General features: G+C 56.9%; 1 protein-coding gene across 4 annotated transcripts in view; it reads right to left on the bottom strand.

Moving 5' to 3' along the window:
- The window catches only part of FBXL18 (F-box and leucine rich repeat protein 18), a 35,661-nt gene that overhangs the window by 8,984 nt on the left and 4,622 nt on the right, over nucleotides 1-22,055 (bottom strand). The window contains exons 2-5 of one of the 4 annotated variants that reach the window (XM_061208900.1): nucleotides 20,990-21,205; nucleotides 14,613-16,156; nucleotides 6,041-6,259; nucleotides 5,332-5,509 (exon numbers count right to left, since the gene is read on the bottom strand). In XM_061208900.1, coding sequence (XP_061064883.1) covers nucleotides 5,467-5,509; nucleotides 6,041-6,259; nucleotides 14,613-16,156; nucleotides 20,990-21,205 — 2,022 coding nt within the window. In that variant the 3' untranslated portion in view covers nucleotides 5,332-5,466. Of the gene's footprint in view, nucleotides 1-5,331; nucleotides 5,510-6,040; nucleotides 6,260-14,612; nucleotides 16,157-16,339; nucleotides 16,409-20,989; nucleotides 21,206-22,055 lie in introns of those variants that run through there. The other 3 variants (XM_061208899.1, XM_061208902.1, XM_061208901.1) reach the window with 3 other exon arrangements.

The raw sequence follows: 22,055 nt of genomic DNA, 5'->3' as shown, positions 1-22,055 counted from the left end.
GCCTGGAGCCCGTGCTCTGCAACAAGAGAAGCCACCGCAGTGAGAAGCCCGCACACTGCAAAGAAGAGTAGCCCCTGCTCGCCGCAACTAGAGAAAGCCTGCGTGCAGCAACAAAGACCCAACACAGCCAAAAATAAATAAATAAATAAATTTATTTTTTAAAAAAGAAAGAAAAAGTGACAACAACTCCAGCCTCTACTTTTCATGCGCCCCCAGGGTGGAATGCGGGCCTGCTGTGAAGCCCCGGAAGCGCCAGGCAGGCCGGTTACCGTGAGCCACAGCACCACCTGCTGGGCGCCTCGCAGAAAAGCAGCTGGGACCCCACTGCACCCAGCAAAGGCCTGAGGGGGACACAAACACTGTCCTTCCAGTGCTGGGGTCCTGCTGCACCATCACTGGCCTCTCGGAGCCTCAGTTTCCCCACCTGAATGCTGGGGCTTAGGGCGTGTAGCTCAAAGGGCTTTTGGAGGTGAGAACAACAGAGACAGTACACAGCACCGGCACCAAGGGAGCGCTGGTGAAGAGGCACTAGCGCGGCCCCTGGCATCCAGGACAGGGCCCAGAGCAGGGGCTGGAAGAATGTTGGCTGGAGGAGCCCACAAAGGGGGCCACGCTCCAACACGCACAGGGCTCCCAGCACCTCAGCCGGCACCAGGCGCTCAGCGGGTCCCCGCCACGGCCCAGGCCTGTGCCAGGGCTGGGACACGGGGGACAGAGGGGCTGGCACAGCTTCCGCCCAGGAAGTCCACTTAACCAATGCCAGCCTCAGGCCTGGTCTCGAATACCGTGCACCGAAGACCCAGAAGGAAAAAAGAGCTATTGCACGCTGGCCCTCAAAAAACTCATTATCTAAAAGGGGATGCAAAGAACGCAATAATTTTGGGGGGAAAGTGCTATGCGCCCTAGGAAAGGGGCAGGTGTGTGCTGTCTGAGAGGCCAGAGGAGGGAGCTCCCAGCCCAGCGAGAGGCTGCACTTGCGTGGGCCCTGAAGACAGGCCCCAAGGACAGGAGTAGGCTGCAGGCAGGAAGAAGGCTGGCAGACAGGGACCTCGTGAGCACAAGACTCCCAGGGCAGGGACCCACACCTAGTGCCAAGTCCGATCAACTGGCCTGGAGCCCTGTGTTGAGATGGATTCTGAGGATCAGGAAGGGACAGAGCAGCTTCGTCAGCCAACAACGCCCATGAGGGATGCTCCCACCCTCCCCTCTCCATCACAAGCACAGCTCTTCTGAACTGCCTGGTGACCTTGGATGTCCTCCACTTTGGAGAAGGCTCCTGTGTGTACACACAGTGGGAAAACCAGCAATGCCCAAAGCTGGTCCCCCTACTGCAGGAAGTCACCCCTCAAGGCTGAGAAGTGACCGAATCCTACACGGGTCTCGGAGCCCCTGGAGCAGAACTCATCCACCAGGGAGGTGTCAGCTCCCAGGAGAGGAGCCCCCGTGAATGTGACCTACTGCAGGTTTGCGAGGGTGAGGGGTATCAAGGTTCCTCCCGGCTGCTTCGAGGGCAGAGGCAGGCACGGCAACAATGACGTCACGATTGCCACACCCGAGAAAAGCAGGTTCCACCTCCTCACACACCCATCGCCAGCCCAGTGGGCAGAGAGCAGGAGGGAGAGAGCGCTGGGTGGAGCGGCCACACCACCTGCCCGGCACCCTGTTTTCCAAACAGCTACCGTCTGTCCCAGAGTCCACGTGGCTGGGCACCATACAGCCTGTATCCCATTTAGCCCACCAGCTAAATTTAGCATCAGCTCCATCGCAGAAAACGGGGATGCCGAGGGGTGGATACACGACGGTGAGCGGTGAGCGGGCCCCTTCCCCAGGTTCCCCAGCCGGGAAAACCCAGGCCGAAGTGAAGGAAAGTCAAGAGTACACAGAGTTAGCTGTGTCGGCCAGACCAGAATCACCACAACGTCCTGTAACGGATACCAAACGGCATAAAAAATAACTGTTTGCAGCTTTATTTAATGACACAAAAGACACCCATGATGTAGTGTTAACTCAAAAAAATCAGAGCACAAAGCCATAAGATAACTCCATCCTGGATCTGCTGGCCATGCTGGCTGGTGGAGCCAAGGGGAACTTTCACTTGAAAATAGCTTGATGCGTAGTCTAAATTTTTTTTTTTAATATTTATTTAGTTAGTTAGTTAGTTGCGGCATGGGAACTCCTAGTTGCGGCATGTGGGATCCAGCTCCCCGACCAGGGATCGAACCCGGGCCCCCTACATTGGGAGCGCGGAGTCTCAGCCACTGGACCACCAGGGAAGTCCCTGAATTTTTAGAGATATTATAAACACCAGGGAGGGGAAAACCTTAGCTAGGATTCCTCCTGGGAAACTCAACAGCAAACCACGAGGACAAGGGACCACCACGAGGACTGTCCGGCAGGGTGGCCGGAGCCCTGTGACTCCAGAGACCCCCTGGCGATGGCACTTCTGTAATTCTGTGACCAGCTGGGCCTCCTCGTGGTCATGTCCCGCCACCCGAGGGACACGGAAAGCTGGGAGAGGAAAGCTGCGACGCTCTAGGCCGTGCCTCCACGAGGCGGCCACCCTCAGCGCTCCGCCAGGGGCACCGCTGATGTCGGCGGATTTCCGCTCCAGAGGCTCTAAGTGCTTCACGCCCCTAGCGACCTGCTCAGGTCACATCCCCCCCAGGAAGCGCTGCTCCAGGCCTGCAATCCAATCCTGGGCACTTATCTAAGTTCTAGCTGGACCAACCATCAAACTCCAGGACCCACTAGGGGAAGACGGGGCCTGGTTTGAGGCCGCACGCCTTCTGCAAAGGCCCCTGACGGAGGGCAAAGGGCGGGGAGCGCTGCCCCGGCAGGAGGGAAAATTGCTTTAAACCCTCTGCCTTTTAATCCCCACAACCACTTGAACAACCGCTGCCCCTAAATGCAAACAAAGTGCAGAGACACAGGAAGCTCAGAGTTAAATTTGCCTCAGTTCACAGAAACAAAGTGGAAGGAAGGTCCCACTGTGAATGTGCTCGACGCCACTGAAATGCACACCTTGAAACGACTAGAACAATAAACTTTAGGTTATGTGTATTAAAAGGTCTTTAAAAAATACCATCTCCTCTTATTAAGAAAAAAAGACCTTGGCATCTCAAAGGACGTCAGCAGAGCTGGCCAGCGGGCGCACGGCCATCAGCCCTCACGATGGTTGACTCCAGATGAGCCATTTGAGGTCAACCTAAGACAGAGGTAAGTGACCTGATATCAGGGAGCTGCAGTCAATTATTCTGAGCCTTAAGTTGCACCCCCTCCCCGACTTCTCCAGGGTGAGTTGGAAGGCTCAGAAATCCCAGGGGTCTCTGCACTTGACATTAGCGGCCCTCACACAGGCCGCCTTGGACCAGGAGAACTTCCAGAGCACTGCAGAGGCACACAGGTGAGAGAAGTCACAGAATATGCAGCAGCCCGCCCGAGTGGACCCTGCAGACACCACCTCACGTAACTGCTTCCCTACAAATCCTAGGCAAAGCCAAGTTCACCACCTCCTGCTGGACAGACAGTAAATACTCACTTGACCAAAGGTGTCTGGCAACTTGCTCAGTTAACACCCAGCGGGACCTGCATTTACAGGAAGTCTTTGAACCTTCTGCACACGCAGCAGTCAAGTTCACGACTGGCAGTCGCCGGGGAGATTCCCCGTAGCCATCACTCAAAGCCCACGGAGCTGTATTTTGCACACAAACCAAGAGGCTTTGCTACCTAGGTTCTCAGAACAAGGTACAGGACAAGTGGCAGATTTAAGAGGAAGCTTAGGGTGTACGGGGGCCAGTGTGCGATGTCATTAAACCCACAGCCGTAACCTGAATCAACGGTGAACACAGTGGGCAGGGAAAGCCGGGAGGAGAGAAGCAGCCTCAGGACCCGAGGCCGGGGGCCCACGACGGGCGCCAGCACAGGCAGCCGCAGCACAGGCTCGCTGGTCCCAAGCCCCCCGCCCCCTCCCGAAAGGAACCCCACAGTAGAGTCCCCAAGGGATGTGAAGAGATGATCACAAACGAGGAGACGATACCGAGCAATTAGCACATCAAACGATGCTCCTCGGAAACAGACGCGACGCAAGCTCACACGGCAGGAGGACACGCTCACCCAGGAGCCCCGCAACAGTCTGGCAGTGTCTCGCATGGGCAAGGACGTGGGCCAAGAACTCTCACACCCACAGGGGAAGCCGGGCTTAGGAGAACCGTCCTGGAGAGCAAGCAACTGGGGCATCTCCCGAACACACCCCGCACTGCCGCCTCTAGGGACCTGCACAGCTGCGCCCAGGACAGCCCGCACGAGGATATTCACTAGAGCAGAGAAACACTGGAAACAACCAGGATCTCCCTCAACAGAATAGACACACAGCGTGATGAATCCGCTTGGGGGGCTGCCACACACAGCACTTAGCAGGAACACACTAGCTCCACGGGAGCCACACGTGGCAGATCTCAAAACAATGTTGGGTGGACAACACGGGCTGCACACCCAGATGCAACATTACACATTCAGGGACGCTGGGAACACAGGGAAACAAAACACTGTGCTTCTCACGGACACTTGGATGGATTTCTAAAATTTTAAAAGTACACTCATACTGGAGGTTCAGGGAGCCAAAGTGGCTTTATTTTAATCAATATATGATGATCCTTTATTTCTATCTTTTAAGTCTCTCAAATGTCAAAAGCAATACAGAAAAAGCCAGACGCAAAGGACAAACGCTATATGGTTATAGGAGGTCCCTGGAGTAGACACAGGAGGTAGAAGGGCGGGCGCCAGGGGCTGGGGGAGGGGGAGGGGGGGTTAATGTTTAATGGGGACAGAGTTTCAGTTCGGAATGGTGAAAACACTTAAAATGGAAAGAAAACAAAACCGTTAAAATGGTAAATTTTGTTATGTGTACTTTACCAGAATTTTTTTTTAATGCAGAGCTGTCAAAAGAACGAGGAAGAGCTGGATGAACTGAGAATGAGCGATTTCCAAGATATGTTACTAAGTGAGAAAGCAAACTGAGTATAAGAAAGAAGGGGATCGGGAAAACATTTGTGTACCTGCTAACCCTACAAAAGAAACATAGGAAGGGTAACTGAGAACGGGAACACTTGTCTCTGGGTACGGGGCGGTGGGGGGGGGACAATGCGGTGGGGGGGGGACAGGAGGAGGCTGAGTGGCGGCGCGGCTCCACGCACCCCTCACACACAGCTCTGACCCTCCCGACTTCAGTAAGGCTTCGAACGCCAGAAAAACAAGGAAGCAAGCCACGCAGGACGTGGGGTGAACACAAAGTGGGGTCCGAGGCAATGGGAGCGAGGAACATGGCCAGGCTGAGGGAGACGGGAAGAGGCCGGCCCCAGGTCACTCGAAGACGGTGTTTGATGGGGCGACCGGGGTGCCACCCTCCAGGAGCAGAGCAGCTGCCCCAAGCGCACACCGGGGGGGACGGGACAAATCAGTAAACACAGCTCAGGGAATGGAGAGCCAGGCCGTCTGCTGCTGAAGGGAGAGGCTGCGAGGAAAGAAGGGGGCAAAGTGTGATGAGCTCTGTGATGCAGGGTTGGAATCAGAGGCGCAGGATGAATGCGCTGTTTTTAATAGAAATGCGGACACCTGGCCAGTGCCCTCCAAGTGTCAAGGTCACGAAAGCCAGGGAAAGGCTGCGCCCGTCACAGCCTAGAAGGCCGAGGAGACCAGGCGTGGCGAGGGCTCTGAAGCGAGTCCTGCACAGAACAAGGACGAGATGGGGAAACGGGCAGGATGCTAAGGGCTGCAGGTGACTGGCAGCACCACGCGCATTCCCGCCTCTGACAGCGGTGCCAGGGGGACACGTGAGGGGCTGGATGGTGAAGAGGGTCCCGTCACGCTCGAGGGAGAGGGGGCTCCCACTACGCAGAAAGCTGAGCCCGGGGCAGAGAGAAGGCCAAGGGGAGGGGGTTCGCTCCATTGCCGCCCAGCACTTTCTAACTCCGAGAGATAACCTCTGGGCCCCCAGGGAAGCCGAGGGAGGAACAGCGCCCGAGCCCCCGCGATGCGCACTCACCTGCGGAGGAGGGACTGCTGCAGGCTCCGGCAGGTGCTGAGCGACTCGCCGGTGAACAGGTGGCACACGACCACGTGCAGGCAGCGCGCCATGAAGGCCAGCACGGCCTCGGGCTGCAGGGTGCCACTGCGGGACACCAGGCACAGGCGCTGCAACGCAGAGCACTGGCTCAGCGCCTGGAAGAACTGGGCGTTGGCGCTGAAGTAGGGCTGCTCCAGCCTGCAGGGAGAGAGAACGGCGGCGTGAGGTCGCGGAGATGGACGCGTGCTGAGCAGGGCTCCTGGTCCAGGGCCCAGACCGGCTGTCCACAGGCCCATCCACACCACAGCCCCCAGGGGCGCCGGGTGAGGACCCAGACCCCTGGGGTCTCCCTTGGTGATCCTGACCTGGGGCGAGACCCTGCAGGCCCGATGCAACCAGGTGCCCACAGACCCAGCCAAGTTGCTTCGTTCGCTGCTCTGACTGCTCGGTGCGCCTATAGGCCCAGAAGAGCGCGTGGCAACTGAATCGTGTCCCCCAAAAGATCTGTTGCATTCCTAACCCTTGGTACCTGCACACGTGGCCTTATTTGGAAGCAGGGTCTTTGCAGACTGAGTTAAGATGAAGTCACGCGGGACTGGGGTGGGTCCAATGAGCGGTTCCTTAGACGCCTTGTGACGGCACAGCAACACAGGAACACGCAGGGAGCTCGGGGAGGACTGGAGTGACACGTCCACAAGCCAAGGAACACCTCGCACTGCCAGCAGCCGCCGGAAGCCAGGGGACAGGCCTGGAACAGGCCCCCACCCAGAGCTTCCAGAAGGAACCATCCTGCCGACACCTTGACCTGGGACTTCTGACCTCTTAACTAGGAGAGGGTGACTCTCTGTTGTTTTCAGCCACGCGGTTGGTGGTCATTTGTCAGGGCAGCCCCAGGACACTAGCACAGAAGCCAGGGAGAGGGAGCTGGAGCATGAAGAGAGCACGGAGATCGTTTCGTGGTAAATCACACAGAAAGACCACGACGGCCTCACGGACAGAGGTCAAAGTGGACCCTGTTTACCCAAAATCTTCCCACAAGAAAACCTATTAACAAGGGTTATCCCTGGAGATCAGCACCAGGCTCGGCAACCGTCCTTATTTTATAGCACTCAGCTGTACCTCGGTCCTTCTCAGGCATGTACGTGCCTCACTTGATGCTTTTAAAACCGTTCTGACTGCTGCGCGGAGGCCCAGTTACCCGGCCAGAGCCGCTTCAAGGCTGGCGGCACGAGCGGGAGAGGCCAGGCAGAGATGGCCACCCAAAGCAGGCAGAAGGCACACAGGCACTGCAGCGGGCGGGAGAAGGGCTTCACGGATGATGGAGATCTGGGCACATGTGCAGGAAACTGCAGTTCGGGGGCTACGTCTGAACCCGATGGCTGAAAAGGAGGACGCTTCAAAGGGTGGCCACTGGGAACCCGGCAAGGCTCTCTCTCAACAAGCCATGAAGGCCTCTGATGGACATCGTGCCAGCCACGTGGGGCCTCAGCCCTCCGAGCGAGCCGGCCGGCCCGGGAGAACAGCGCTCTGCCAGGCTGCACCCGAGCTGCGGGAACAGTGCCTCAGGCCAGGGTGACGCTGTCCCCTGAGGCCGGCCACCCCCAAGGCCCAGGCACCGCACAAGTCACTCCCTGCACAAATATGGCGTCTTGCCTGGGACCATGGGTCTCTCTGAGCCTCAGCTCTGCCCACGGGACAGACACGGACCCTCCGGGTGGGCCGGGGCAGCTGGCAAGACCCCCATCTCCGTGCAAGACCCACAGGGAACCCCGAGAGGCCTCTCTCTCCCCGTAAACTGATGAGGCCGAGTGGGTGACTTCGTGGGACGCCCCTGAGAGGCTCGTCTGCAGCTGTAGGTTCTCATCATCAAAGGAGAGAAGCTTCCGGGGTGAGTGGAAAGGCCCACCCCCATCCCCGAGAGGCGGTGGGCCTGCAGTGGGGACAGAGTCACCACCACCGCCCCCCTGCCAGGCTGAAGGAGAGTCCAAGCGCTCTGGACGCAGCGACGCCCCGGGCAAGGCTGACCTGGACGCGGGTGAGGGGCCGTCCACAGGCCCAAACGAGAGCCGCGCGAGCCTCAGACACGGCCTCCACAGCCCTGACACCCGGGTACACTGACAAGTCACGGGACGGGGGAGGGGTTTTAAAATCAAGTCTGCGGTGACGGCGTGTCTGTTCTGAGCCATCCTGTACGGGAGCCACCAGTCACTGAAATGCAGCAGTGAGACTGCGTTTTTATTTTAATTACACGTAAGCGGAAGTTCTAGCAAGCTCCTAATACTGTGGGGGGAACGCGGGTCTCTCTGGGGTATGATTCTGAAAAGCCTCACATTCTCTCCCCGTCGAGGGTTCCGGGTGCAGCAGGAAGGAAGCCCCCGGGGCAGGGCTGCTCGGGCACAAACACCAGGGAAAGGGCTCCCCAAGGGCCGCAGTGGTCAGCGATGCCTCACTCACTGGACGCCACTGAATGAATTTCATCCCTAAAGAAACGGGGAAGAAGTCAGGGAGCCGCGAGCCGGGCCTCTCAGAGCTGTGAGCCAAGGACCCGAGCCCCCTGAACCCCCTGGGCCCAGAGAGTAAGCAAGCGCATCTCGCCCGTGGGTGTGAATGTTCCGAGAAGCTTATGTTTCTTAAGAAAATGTCTGAACGCATTCTTTGGTTCTATCTTTTTAAAAGATCCTAAGGTAAGCATACTGTGCAGACCTGAAAGTGGGAAAACTGGAGGGGGGCGAAAAGCCCTGACCCGCTAGCCGTCCCTGGAGCAGTGAGGAAGCTGGGCCGCGGGCGGCGGGAAGGACAGGCCTGCGGCGCCTCGGTCACTAGGTGGCGATGTGGGTCTGCGCCACCTGCTGGGGATCTCACTACTCAAGCAGACAGAGAAGGGAGAGACAGAGGGAGCTGCGTACTACACGCTTTTGAACATTTTTTTTCGGCGTGCCAGCCACTCCAGATTCCTCCCCCTGAAGGAAGCCCCCGTCATGGGTGCTCAGGGCAGGCAGGTCTGGTGGGCCGGGCGAGGCTGGCACGTCCACACCGTCCCCCGCTCCTCCGGGCGGTGGGCTGGCAGAGCTAACCTGACACGAGTGACGGGCAGTGTCTTTGCTCAGGGCAGAGGAGGAGGAAGGGGTGCGCCTCTGTGACTGGCTTCGCCCTCGGGGGCGGGCCTCAGCCTTCCGACCTCGAAGGGTCTGCTCCGATGCTTGCTCTCTGTGAGGCTCTGTGGGCAGAGACGGGCGCTCAGGCCGCCCCTCATCTGCCTGCCCACCTCTCAGGCGCCCCTCCGAGCAGTGCCTGGGCCTGGAGGGTAGCCCTGGCATAGCCTCCAGGGCCTGGCTCCAAGAAGCCTTCTCGCTTACGCCCAGACGCCGCCCCAGTTCCAAGGTCAGGGGCAGCCCAGGGTGACTCAGGGTGACGCTCTCCCTTCCCCTCTCCACCAGGCAAGGCTTCATCAGGTGCCCTGCTCTGCCCAGCTTGGCATCCTGCCGCTGGCGAGGTGCACCACAAATCCAGAGGCAAATCCAGAGCCTGCGAGGCCCCAGCGGGACGACGCGTTCCCGCAGGAGCGGCCCTGGCCGCAGCTGGCAAAGAGCTGCAGTTGATGGGCCTCACTGGTGGGGACGGCGGAGGCCGACCGGGGAAGTGCGGGAGCTGTCCGGGGACGCCGCCCTGGGAGCGGTGTGACAGCCTCTGCAGTGCCTGCCCATGGCAGGCAGGCACCATCTGCTCCTTTCCCTCCATCCCCCCGGGCTCCGCTTGCCACAGAAGGCAGGAATCCAGAGGAACGGGGCCATGTGGCCAAGTTCTAGAAACTGGTGTTTGTTCCGAACAGGCAGTACCCGGCTCCGATGAGGTGTGGTCTCAGCAGCCGCGTGCACAGAGAGCCCATTATGAGTGGCGGTCAGGTTCTCAGGTCGGCCCACAAAACCCACACTGCTTGCACGGCCCTGCCCCGGGGGAAGGTCTGGGCCACAAGGATCACGTCCGAGGCCCTGGAAGTCACTTGGTGACCACTAAACGCCAGGTTACCCCATTTGACATCCAGTGACCCCACGAGACAGGACCCGCTCCCAGCTGCCCACAGACCAGCTGTGTCTCCCGAGCAAGTTCATTAACCTTCTGGGCCCCACTTTCCTCATCTGCAAAATGGGACAATAATATCGACACTCCCAAGGTTATTAAAATGTCAAAGACCTGTAAGCACGGGGAGAGCACGTGGCGGCCGTACAAATACAAGCCAACGGGGGCAGCCACGGTCCGCAGCAGTCTAAAGGGCAGTCTCTCCCTTCAGCTTCCACAACATCCCAACCCCGCCTCCTCTCTCCCGGACAGCTCCTGCCCGGTCTCTTCTACCAAGCCCTCATCCTCCTGACCAGTTCCTGTTGGGCGGTCTCTCCAGTCCAAGCGCCAGCTGGCAGACCTGGGAGACGGCTCCTCCTCTCTGGGGGCTGGGGGGAGGGGCGGGGGGGGGTCCAGGCTTCTCCAACCCACACGTGTGCAGCCTCGCCCCTGCCTTCCTCTCTCGGCCGATGGCAGCCACGTCAGCTCAACGGCTCAGGCCAGAAGCCTTGGTACCGCCTGGACCCACCTAGCCTCGACACCCATCCCATGCACCCAATCAATCAGCAGATTCCCTGTGAAGTCAGAACCTGGCTATTTCTGGCCATGCCCCAACCCCTGCTTTCTCCTGGCTGCTCCCTGCATGTCTGACATGCCCCTGACAGTGGCCCTGCTGCTGCCCCCAGGCCACTTTCAGCACAGCAGCGTGACCTGCCCTGCTTCCATTCCGGCTGCTCCTGAGACCCTGGCACACCCATCTCAGGGCCCTGCGCTCTCAGCTCTCCAACAGAACCTTCTGGGCAGAGGAGAGTGTATGTGCTCTGTCTAGCACAGTGGCCACCAGCCCACGTGGTTACTAAGCACCTGAGACGTGGCTGATGCCACCAAGGAACTCGATGCTTGGTTTTATCTCATTTTAGTTCATGTAAGTGTAAGTCAGCCTGTGGGTCGTGGACACCGTACTGGCTGATGTGACTCTACCTGCCTGGCCCGGAGCACTCTTCCCCCAGGTTCTGCTTTCTAACTCATCTCCCTGAGTTCTCTGCTCAAAGCTCACCTCCTTCATGAAATGTACCCCAACTGCCACCCCTGCACCCAGGCATCCCTCACCCTGCTCCGCTTCTTCTCCCCGGCATTTGTTACTGTCTAACATACCATATACTTCCTTACGCTGACTGTTGGTCTATTTCCCCCACTAGAATGTAAGCTCCCCAAGGACAAGGATCTTTGTTTTGTTCAGTGTCCTGGGTGCCTGGAACAGTGCCTGGCATAACAGGTGCTCAAATATTTGTTGAATGGATGAAGAACCATAACATGTATTATAAGTGCCAAGTCCTGTTCTAAGTGTCTTATAAGGATGAATCCCTTTGGTCTGAACAGCCCCACTTTACAGAACAAGGACCTGGGCACAGACAGCCCAAGGTCCACCCAGGCCTTCTGACTCTGAGGCCCCTGCCGTGGGTCCTGCCTGCCTCCACCCAAGGCTAGGGTCTATCTATCTCCTGGACGAGGAGACGCAGGGACATGGGACCAATTTGGACGCCACGCCCACTCCCCTCTCCTCCAGGCAGAGCAGCCCTGAAGGGGCCGAGCACAGGCCTCGTGCAGGGAATCCAGCAGCCCGGGTGAGCTGGGAGCACCTGCCGTCTCCAGGTGGCCCTGCAGGCAGCAGACATTTGGTATGACCCTGTGGGACTTCCCTGGTGGTGCAGTGGTTAAGAATCCACCTGCCAATACAGGGGACACAGGTTTGAGCCCTAGTCCGGGAAGATCTCACATGCCGTGGAGCAACTAAGCCCATGCGCCACAACTACTGAGCCTGCGCTCTACAGCCCGCGAGCCACAACTACTGAAGCCCGCGCGCCTAGAGCCCATGCTCCGCAACAAGAGAAGCCACCGCAGTGAGAAGCCCGCGCACCGTGACAAAGAGTAGCCCCCGCTCGCCACAACTAGAAAGAAAGCCCGTGCACAGCAACGAAGACCCAACGCAGCCAAAATAAATAAATAAATTAATTAATTAATTTAAAAATATGACACTGTGGACATGAGGCAGAAAGGACATTGGAGAGAGAAGAAGGCCAGTTTTCATTATCTGCCTTGAAGCACTGTGACATTTTATTTTATTTTTATTTTATCGCGCGGGCACGTGGGATCTTAGTTCCTCGACCAGGGATTGAACCCGCACCCCCTGCAGTGGAAGCGTGGAGTCTTAACCACTGGACCACCGGGGAAGTCCCGTGACGTTTTAAACTATGTGAATGTATGACTTTATTTTACTTTCACTAATTTCTCTTTTGATCAAACACTCCTCAATAATCGGCACGTGGTTTGACCACAGCGTGGTTAGAAAAGGTGCCAGGTTTAACAGGGTAGCAAGAAAGCCAAAACACTGAGGACAAAAATGACAGATCCAGAAATACTCTGGCTCTGAGTTCAGTTAAATTAGAACTCAAATGCTCCCTCAGGCTCCCCAAACTAAGGAACACTCATTCCTGATCACGAGAATCCAACAGGATAACAGGACAGCAGACCTGGTGGCTTTTCGTCTGTTGGATGTATTTTGTGGTCCACCTGCAGCTTCAAGTTACGCATGGCCCACTGACCACTCACTTCACAACAGTCCTTCCAAAAAGGCCACTGATGTGACAGTGAAGGCACAGGAGGGGACAAGGTGGGAGGAGGCACTGGCTGGAAATGAACCAGTGAAAAGAGAGGGAGCCGAGAGGGATCTGGGCAAGAGGGGCAGCATCTCTGAGATGGCAGCCCAGGCTCACCCTGTGAAGGGCGAGGGGCAGGGGCTGCGGTCAGGGCCCCTCCCCACTCACTCACAGGTGGCGCCCCACCCCACAGGGCAGGAGGGGGCCAAGCCACGTGGGAGGCCAGGCTTGGACCCCGGACCCCAGCCCTCACGCCGGCAGGGACTGGGCGGGGGGCCCGCAGCATGTGTTGCCCTGGGGGCGGCGGGCAGCCTGGCAGAGAAGCTCTGGGAGGCTCCAGGGCCGGGGCAGCAAAGCTCCAGCTCAAATCCGGTTCATTTCCTGCCTTCTAGGGGGAGAGTGGAGGTCCGAAAAAGACACGCTTGTCTCCGTTTTGTGTGGCTCGGGTGCCCAGGTCGAGCTCTGGGCTTCGACGACCCGGGCAGACCTCAGCTCCTCCCTCAGGCGTCCGCTGCCTCTCCATGAAGCAGGAACGACGAAGGGCCCAGTGAGGGGATCAAACCAGACAGCGCCAGAGAGCTCCCAGCCTGGTGCCCGGCCCGCAGCAAAGACACACGGTGAGTGCTCACTGGTGCGGCGATGAGGACACACGCGCGTCCCCGTGCTCCGATGCCGCCCTCACCCGGCTGCCCCACCAGCTCCAGCCTCACCGAGACCAAGCCCACCGGCCACCTCCTCCCCCACCCGAAGCCCTCACAGAGCTGAGGCCTGAGGCCACCACGACGTTTAGGAAACTGCAGTTTTTCAAGATCAGATCTGTAGACATTCTCAAATCCGGCTCAGGTTAACAAAGGCTGACCCTCTAAATGCTGGGCCCTCACGAGAACAGCCTTCACTCCACAGCATGAGTCACCGGGGATCATTCCGCGTCGGGGCCCGGGAAATCGCCAGTGGCCCTCCAACAACTGCCTGGGTGGGGGAAGCCCTGCCGAGGTCCGTGGGTCCCACCATCCCGCACTCTCCCGGGACGGCCCCTCAGGTCAGCCCGGCCGTCCTGCTCCGGGCACCGCCACGTCTCAGCAGCGTGTGGCCCCCTTGTGAGCCCGCCTCTCCACACCACCCCCCCCCCCCGCCCGGCCTGGCCCCTCCAGCCCAGGTGGGAGGCCAGAGGGACCTCTCCACACTGGAACTCGGACCCCTCCCTCTGCAGGCTGAAGTCCTTCGGCACCTTCGCCTCACCTGACGCCCCCGTGCCCCCTGATCAGAATCATCTGGCTTCTGAGCACGCTGCTCGTTTGTAAGCCTCTGGGGCTTCTACACACGCTGCCTTCTTTCCCGGAAAGCCTTGCGCCTGCATCATCTCCTGGCTAGCCCCGACTCATCCTTCAAGAGTCGCAGAGCTAGGCTCCACTCCTGGCCCCCACTTACCAGCTCCGTCGTCGGGCAAGAACAGCGTCCACCTCATGGGACGGGCATGAGGATTAATAAGGTCACGTACGCAGCAGCGTCCTAGAGCCCAGGCACTGAGACAGCCACAGGCGACAAGGACGATGTGCCAGGCTCGGGCGGCACCACCTCCCGCACACCCTCCCTGGGCGCCGCCAGCCGCCGCTTCCCGAGTCCCTGCGCCCCCCGCCACCGCGCACAGTCCCTTGTCAGTGCCCCCCCAAGACTCTCAGCCCCTGGAGGACAGGCCTGCACCCCGCTCGCCTCAGCAGGTGCGCAGCGGGTACGCCAACACCCGCCGAGCCAAAGGCCATGCGCCTCGCTTCCCCTCCGTGCCCCGAAGGCCTCCAAAGGGCCAGCGGAGGCCACGGAGGGACAGCGGGCGCCCTCACCTGAGGTCCTTCAGCCGCCTGCAGTGCTTCAGCATGTCCGAGAGGGCGGACATGTAGGCCACCTTGCCCATCGTGCCCAGGTGGGCCAGGGAGAGGGACTGGAGCTGCTGGCACTGGAGGCCGATGCTGACCAGCCCGGAGCCCGTCAGGATGCTGGGCAGCTGGGCCAGCGTCAGGTGCCTCAGGAAGGCCAGCTGGCCGATGGCGGCCACCTCCGAGTCCCCCACGCTCTGCGCCCGGCCGCAGGGGGGGAGCGAGTTGCGGATGGCGGGCTCGTTGCGCGGCATGGCAGACGAGAAGTTGGACCCGATCAGCTCGAGGCGGTCCAGGAAGGGCACGCTCTTCAGCAGCGACCAGAACACAGAGGACGGCAGGGGGCCCGCCTGCCCGGAGAAAGGGTCGGGGCCAGACGGCACGCCGATGCGGACCTTCTTGCCGAAGCCGCGGGGCACGGCGTGCGTGGCAGGCTGGACGGGCGCGCGGTCGGCCCGCGGCGCCGAGTCAGCGACGGCGCAGACGGGCAGCGACAGGGAGCGCAGGTGGCAGAGCCGGGCCAGCAGCTGGCACAGGTGCCGGCCGGGGCCCTCGGGGCTGTGGTGGTGGGCAGCCGAGAGGTTGAGGTGCCGCAGGTTGCCGCAGGCTGCCACCAGCGTCTCCAGGATGCCACTGTCGATGTCGTCCTCCGCCTTGCGCAGCAGGGAGTCGGGCGCCAGGCAGTGCGCACAGCCGCTGAGGTTCAGGCCGGCCAGGCTCCGGAGGTCCCTGCCGCCGTCGATGACGCGCCGGATCAGGTGGCCGCCGGACAGGGCACAGCGGCTGAAGCTGAAGTAGAAAGGGCTGCTGAACTTCATGTGCTGGAGGAGGGCCGAGCCGTTGAGCCAGGACTTGGGCAGCTGCAGCGCGTCCAGCGCCACGTTGCGGGCCATGGACTCCAGGAGGTTCTTGGTGGCCCCGCTCTCGGCAAAGCTGCCGGGCACAGAGATGAGGAAGGCGTGCAGGTTCTCGGGCGTGCGGTCGCTGAGCACGGCCAGGTACAGGCGCACCACCTCCTGGTTGATGTAGCCGGGGGCCAGGCGGGCGTAGAAGACGCGCAGGTGCTGGTAGCGCGGCACGTTGCTCTGGCCCACCATGAGCTGGCCCGAGAGCACGGCGCCCTCGCGCGTGCGGTCCAGGATCTCGAAGTACAGCAGCAGCTTCTCGAGGCTGGTGCAGCAGGGCACCACGCCGTACGAGGGCGTGTACAGCGTCTGCTTGAGCTCCCGCACGCGGCTCAGCGTGGCCTTGCACTCGCCGCTCAGCTGGCTGGCATCGAAGCCGGGGCTCACGTCGATGGCCAGGGAGCGCAGGCGCTGCAGGGCCGACAGAACCTTGGAGAGGCGCAGGGAGGTCAGGTGGCAGCCCGAGAGGTTCACCTTCACCAGGCCGCGGCAGCGGGCCACGTGCTCCACCGTGCTGCCCGACAGCCAGTAGCAGCCGGCCATGCTAAGCTGCTGGACCTCCCGGCCGATCTCCGTCACCAGCCGCTTCACCTTGTCCTCGCTGGCCTGCGGGTGGGCGGGAGGGGAGAGAGGGGCTGCAGGCACCGGCATCTCCTCCACCCTCGCCCCCCAGACTGCGCCTTCCCCTGTGATAGTCAGGGAGCCGCGGGGGGCCCGGCAGAGGCCCCCTCCAGCTGAGGAGGGACAATGAGGGCAGGGCTGGCGCCTCGTCCCTCCCCGCATGCTTACCTCCCACCGACAGTCAGGAGTCTCGGCCAGGCGGGAATGGAAAATGGGGCAGCCCCTGTGGAAAAGTCTGGTGGCTCCTCCAAAAGCTAAACAGAGTTACCACGTGACCCACAGTTCCACAGCCAGGTGTGCACCCAAGGGGACTGAAAGCGGGGACTCAGACTCCTGCACACCATGGGTCAACCGGAAGGTGGCAACAACCCAGCCGTCCATCAGCGGATGAACAGATGAAGGCAATGGGGTCCATCCATGCAGTGGAATTCTACTCGGCATGGAGAGGAATGAGATCCTGACGCTGCTACAGCATGAGTGAACCTTGAGGACGTGATGCCCAAGAAGCCAGTCATAAAGATCACATATTGTATGATCCCACTTATATGAAAGATCCAGAATTGGCAAAATCAGAAAGAGAAAGTAGAATAGAGGTTACCAGAGGCCTGGGCAAAGGGGAAATGCGAGTTATTGCTTAATAGTTCCAGAGTTTCTGTTTAAGGCGATAAGAAAGTTTCGGAAAGAGTGATGTTGGTTGCATAACACTGTGAATGTACTTAGGGCTAACGAAATCGTACACTTAAAAGTGGTTAGGGGACTTCCCCGGTGGTGCAATGGTTGGTTAGGAATCCGCCTGCCAGTGCAGAGGACACGGGTTCGAGCCCTGGTCCGGGAAGATCCCACATGCCATGGAGCAACTAAGCCCGTGCGCCACAACTACTGAGCCTGCGCTCTAGAGCCCACGTGCCACAACTACTGAAGCCCGCGCGCCTAGAGCCCGTGCTCCGCAACAAGAGAAGCCACCGCAATGAGAAGCCTGCACACAGCAACGAAGACCTAACACATCCAAAAAAAAAAAAAAAGTGGTTAGGATGGGAAGTTTCATGTTAGGTGGGGTTTTTTGAAATCACACAGTGGAATCACGCCCTGGAAGCATTCTTTGGCTGTTGTTTTCCTTTACGTCACATGCACTTTCATATCATTAAATGTTCCTCAAAAACCCGGCCTGGGGCTTCCCTGGTGGCGCAGTGGTTGAGAATCTGCCTGCCAATGCAGGGGACACGGGTTCGAACCCTGGTCTGGGAAGATCCCACATGCCGCGGAGCAACTGGGCCCGTGAGCCACAACTACTGAGCCTGCGCGTCTGGAGCCTGTGCTCCGCAACAAGAGAGGCCGCGATAGTGAGAGGCCCGCGCACCGCGATGAAGAGTGGCCCCGGCTTGCCGCAACTAGAGAAAGCCCTCGCACAGAAACGAAGACCCAACACAGCCAAAATAAAATAAATAAATAAATAAATTTATTAAAAAAAACAAAAAAACACCTGGCCTGGACAGCCTAGGGAGCCACAGTATGTCCAGTTGGGGGCCCAGTGGCCACCGAGGCCTTCGGACAACACAGCACCGAGCATCCATGTACATAAGGCTTGTGCACATGATCACTTCTCTACGGCAAATGTACACACACAGAACTGTGCAGACGAAGGACACACATTTTAAACGCTCCAGACAGACTGTGCACCTGCCCTTCCTCTATAGTAAAGAACCCTCGTGGGCAGGAAGCCTGGCCTCAGCGCTCTGAGGAGTGAGCTCAGCTCTCCATCAGGGAGGAGCACAGAGCTCTCACAGAAAGAGGTTGAGCTCTCAGGGGCCTCACTCTGGGTTTCAAGGCATCACTGCCCAGCCAGCAACAACAGGAGGAGCCCCTCCAAGTCCCCTAAAATTTGAGTTAAGGGCAAGGCCTCTGTTTATCTTTAAAATAGGTCATCAACTGATTTTCCAGGTTGCAGGCAATTCGGCGAGGATAGGATAATCCTTTCAGTAAGGAGCGGTGGAAGGCGTGAATAGCCGTGTGCAGAAGAGGGAGCCTCCCCCTGACCTCACAGCGTATGTGGAGAGGAACACAGAAGGATCACAGGCCTGCCATAAGAGCTAAAACTATAAACTTCTGTAAGACAACATAGAAGGGTGCTGGGAATACTGGACAGCCACAGACAAAAGAATGAAACTGGACCACCATCTTACACCATACACCAAAATTAACCCAAAATGGATTAAACACTTGAACGTAAGACCAGGAACCATAAAGCTCCTAGAAGAAAGTATAAGTAGTTATAAGCTCCTTGACATCAGTCTTAGTGATGATTTTTTAAAATCTGACACCAAAAACAAAAGCAAAAAGAAACAAGAGGAACTACATCACCTGAGAAGCTTCTGCACAGCAGGGGGAACCATCAACAAAATGAAAGGCAGCCTATTAAACGGGAAAAGATATTTGCAAATCATGTATCTGATAAGGGGTTAATATCCAAAATATACAGAGAACTCATACAACTCAATAGCAAAGAAACAACCCTATTAAAAAAATAGATAGAGGGGCTTCCCTGGTGGCGCAGTGGTTAGGAATCCGCCTGCCAGTGCAGAGGACACGGGTTCGAGCCCTGGTCCGGGAAGATCCCACATGCCGCGGAGCAACTAAGCCCGCAAGCCACAACTACTGAGCCTACGTGCCACAACTACTGAAGCCCATGAGCCTAGAGCCCATGCTCCACAACAGGAGAAGCCATCCCAATGAGTAGCCCCCACTTGCTGCAACTAGAGAAAGCCCGTATGCAGCAATGAAGACCAAAAACAGCCAAAAATAAAATAAATAAATTTGTAAAAAACAAAACAAAACACTAACTCAAAAAGATATCTGCACCCCATGTTCATAGCAGCACTATTGATAATAGCCAAGATATGGAAACAACTTAAGTGTCCACCAACAGATGAACGGATAAAGAAGATGTGATTGGAATACACACACACACACTTACACACACACACAATGCAATATTACTCAGTCATAAAAAAAAAAAAGAAGAAAGTCTCGCCATCTACAACAACATGGATGGACTTGGAGGGCATTATGCTAAGTGAAATAAGTCAGACAGAGAAAAACAAATACTATAAGATCTCATTTATATGTGGAATTAAAAAAAAAAAAACTCTTATAGGGATATAATATACAGCACAGGAATCTAGTCAATAATATTATAATAACTTTCTATGGTATGCAATCTATAAAAATATCAAATCACTACTATGTTTTACACATGAAACTAATATAATACTGTAAATCAACTATACTTCAATAAAAAATAAAAATTTTAAAACCAAGCTCACAGATACAGAGAACAAATTGGTGGTCTGGAGGGAGAGGAGTCAAAAGGTACTAACTTCCAGTCATAAAATAAATAAGCCTGGGGATGTAATGTAGGGCATAGGGACTATAGTTAATAATACCATATTATTATTGCAAATATGCAAATATATTGCATATTTGAAAGTTGCAAGAGAAGATCTTAAAAGTTCTCATCACAAGAAAAAAAATTATAACTATGTAAGGTGACAGACGTACCTCGACATGACCATTTCACAGTGTATACAAATATCAAAACTTTACATTGTACACCTGAAACTAATACAACATTATATAAGAAGAAGAAAGAAGGGCTTCCCCAGTGGCACAGTGGTTAAGAATCCGCCTGCCAATGCAGGGGTCACGGGTTCGAGCCCTGGTCTGGGAAGATCTCACATGCCGCGGAGCAACTAAGCCCGTACGCCACAACTACTGACTGTGAGCTCTAGAGCCCGTGAACCACAACTACTGAGCCTGCATACCACAACTACTGAAGCCCGCGTGCCTAGAGCCTGTGCTCCGCAACAAGAGAAGCCTGTGCACCACAATGAATAGTAGCCCCCGCTCGCCGCGACTAGAGAAACGCCCGCGTGTAGCAACAAAGACCCAACACAGCCAAAACAATAAATTAAAATTTTTTAAAAAGTTAAAAAAAAAAAAGAAGAAAGAAGACAACATAGGAGAAAATCTTCATGACCTCAGGTTTCACAAAGATTTCTTCAACGGAATACAAAAAGCATGAACTCAAAATTTCAATAAATTGGACCTCACCAAAATTAAAAACTTACGCTCTTCAAAAGACACTTAATCAAAATGAAACGGCAAGCCACAGACTATAAGAGAAAATATTCACAACACATCCCACAAAGGACTTGTACCAGAATATATACAGAACTCCCAAAACTCACTAAGAAAAAGATAGACAATAACGAATGGGCAAAAGCCTTGAACAGACACTTCTGAGAAGATATACAAATGGCCCGCGCACCTGATGAAAGCATAATGGACAGCATCCTCCATCAGAGAATACAAGTTAAAACTACAATGAGATACCACCTCCCATGCATCAGAATGGCTAAACTGAAAAGACTGACAACACCAAGTGTTGACGAGGATGCAGAGCAACCAGAACTCTCGGATGCTGCTGGTGGGGAGAGGTGGTGCCTCCAACTGTGCTTAACTCCACAGGAAAGCCCAACACTGACAGTGGGCCCGCATGTCCACTCCTGGGTACCTATCTACCAGGAAGTCAGTCTCCCTCCTGGCCCAGTGCCAAGGCCCAAGACCCTCCAGAAGAGCGCCTGCTCTACCTGTGCCCTGGCCCAGATGGCACGCTACCTGCACTTTTGGGCCCCTGGCTTTTGCCGTGTCATCCCTGCAAGTGCCCCACCACTGCCAGGCTGTGCGGGGCCTCAGTCGGGCACCTCGGTTGTTCCCCATCTCTGCCCCCCACATGCCAAGCGCCACCCCCAGGCCCCTCACCTCATAGTCCTTCTGCAGCAGCACCGTGTGGGTGAGGCTCTTGTCCAGGCACAGCGCTGCGAGCTTCCGGCAGGTGCGCCGGACGTTCAGAATCAAGTCTATGCTGGGGACGTGGCTCAGGATGTGCAGGAGGATCTCATCCGAGAAGCCCAGGAGGTGGGCACCATCTGCCACCGCGGCTGCTGCAGGGGGCGCATCGCCATCGTTGGATGTGTCCTGAAAATAAGGGGCACCAAATTCCATGGGATCCCCCAGGGTGGCCCGCAGGCAAGGGAAGCCTTCACCGCAGTCCATGGGGAAGAAGAGGCTGTTACCAAAAATCTTAACTGCAGAGCAAAGAGTCCCCAACATTCTCCGAAAGCCCCTTTTCAATCTGCACACCAGGATCGCTCTTCAAAAGTAACAGATTTGAAATTTAAGAGAGATTTTTCCTACTGAAGGTCTCCAGCCAAGTCTGGCAGGTTTCCAACTCAACTCATGACCATCAGCCGAGGTTGTTCATTTGTAAAAGCTGCTATTCCCCCCCCACCCCGCTCTGCCCCGAATGTCAGGCTGTATTCTTAAAACATCCTTGGGCAGGTGAATTCCATCAAGAAACAATGATAATTGGTCTTCACCAATAACAACAGTGCCTTCACCTCCCAGGGTTGCTCTGATGGGTAATGAGTTACCATTATGTGTATGATATGTGTATCAGCTCTTCAGGACAGCGCTGGATGGGGAAAGGACGAGTCAAATGAGAGAATGAAACTATGAGGCCCTTATAAATAAGAAACAGCACCTACCAGACCAATGACATTTTTAAATCTCAAGATTCGTAACAAACAATAGGAACGGCACAACTCCTCTCCACTTATCAGACTTTCTGGTTAGAAATCCATGTTGGGGGTTTCCCTGGTGGTGCAGTGGTTAAGAATCCGTCTGCCAATGCAGGGGACACGGGTTCGAGCCCTGGTCCGGGAAGATTTCACATGCCGCGGAGCAACTAAGCCCGTGCGCCACAGCTACTGAGCCTGCGCTCTAGAGCCCGCGAGCCACAACTACTGAAGCCCGCGCACCTAGAGAC

Source organism: Eubalaena glacialis, chromosome 13 (assembly GCF_028564815.1).
Source record: "Eubalaena glacialis isolate mEubGla1 chromosome 13, mEubGla1.1.hap2.+ XY, whole genome shotgun sequence".
Lineage (NCBI taxonomy): Eukaryota > Metazoa > Chordata > Mammalia > Artiodactyla > Balaenidae > Eubalaena > Eubalaena glacialis.
Note: the sequence above shows the minus strand (reverse complement) of the source record. Positions and strands in the feature narration are given on the sequence as shown.